The sequence below is a fragment of the Sesamum indicum genome, unplaced genomic scaffold (assembly GCF_000512975.1).
Source record: "Sesamum indicum cultivar Zhongzhi No. 13 unplaced genomic scaffold, S_indicum_v1.0 scaffold00338, whole genome shotgun sequence".
NCBI lineage: Eukaryota > Viridiplantae > Streptophyta > Magnoliopsida > Lamiales > Pedaliaceae > Sesamum > Sesamum indicum.
The window spans coordinates 30,513-32,027 of NW_011628231.1; the positions used below are offsets into that span (position 1 = coordinate 30,513).

A 1,515-nucleotide genomic window follows, 5' to 3' on the forward strand; every position below is an offset into this window, starting at 1 on the left:
CATCAACGGCCGTCGAGCCAACTGCAACTTGGCCGCGCTTGGGGCCCGCCGCCCTAGGTCGTCCTCCACCACCAACACCACCGGCGGCGCGGCCAACAACCCCCCTCCTCAACAAGGTAAACTAAAATATCCTTTTTATGTTTTAAATTACTGTGTGTTTTAATTATTGGTTGAATTGTGATCAAGAAATGTTGTTCATCACATGCAATATATATATATGTCTCTTGATTTTTTTTCTTTTACAAAAATTATTGTGAATTTTGATAGAGAAATTGTTGCAATTAATCACTTGGATAACAAATAGTTGACCGATAATATGTATAGCATAAAGTAATTATTTATTAATTTTACTTATGCCGAGAAATTAAAATAAAAATTCCAATCCAAAAAATTAAATATATTATTTCTTGTCCTATTTTGAAGGAGTGAATGTCGGACCAAGGGCTGCAGCATCGACACCACCTCCGAACCACATGCAATGGTACTATCCGACAGGGGCACCGGCCGCAGCTGCGGCCGCGACAGTTTCCCCTTTCCACCATCACCAACACCCCCCCAAGCCGTTCCTTTCTACGGCTACTCACCGACGTACATTGCAACAACGGACATGAATTACAACCACGTAAGTACATGTATTAAACTTACATCTTCAAATAAATTGAGGATGCAAAGACGTTCAATGCATGCATCCTATCATGTCATAGACATGTAGAGTAATTTTAAAAAAAATCGAAAACAATCACAATCATTGATCACTTAAAGTGTCCATTATAGAAACTTGTTAATAATTTTTGAATCTCGAATTGAAATTTGAATCCATAAAATTCTTGACAGATCGAGTCTTGATCCCAATAAACTTGTCCTGCATCGAACATGTTCCCATTCAAATTGATTTTAAGAAAATATTATATGTCGTTGGCTGGTTGAACGACTGATCCTTCATCATTTTTCATCCCCTCTGTTTCGTAAAGTGTCAATTTACTAAATTTATCGATGTGCATTAATTTCAAAATTTCTTACCAAAATTACATTGTATGAAAAATAAAAATAATGCCTTATGGATATTTTTTTTATAAATTCCCAAAAAACATAGAATAACCAATGATATATATATATAAATAAAACATTGTTTGTGATGTGCAGAAACTAGGTTTCAATGGTGGGTCCTACATGAATGGGCATTTTTACCCAGGGCAGGCTATGGTGGGGGCGAACACACTGATGCCAATGTACCCACTCTACCATTTCCACCAATCACATACAATGGGCCTTCCGGCCCAATTGTACTCAGCTGGCCCAATACCCACTGGCCCAGCCCTCATGTCCAAGCCCACATCCATTGCCCCTCCTAATGCAGGTAAACACACACACATTCCATACATACATACATACATACATGAAATAGCATGCTTGTCACCTTTTATTTATTATTATATAGCTGAAAAAAAAAGAAAAGGTAAAGAGAAGAAGAATCTTTGAACACATGGTCCAAAGTGAGGAGAACATGAGCATGTG

General features: G+C 37.8%; 1 protein-coding gene across 1 annotated transcript; it reads left to right on the forward strand.

Annotated features, from left to right (window-relative positions):
* LOC105180123 (probable RNA-binding protein ARP1) lies at positions 1–1,357 on the forward strand (the record flags this gene model as incomplete). The annotated part of the gene is given in 4 exon segments (XM_011103776.1): positions 1–116; positions 424–551; positions 554–622; positions 1,144–1,357. Coding segments are annotated over 4 exon segments (527 nt in total), but the record flags the coding sequence as incomplete, so codon positions are not given.
* Between the last annotated feature and the right edge of the window lie 158 nt (positions 1,358–1,515).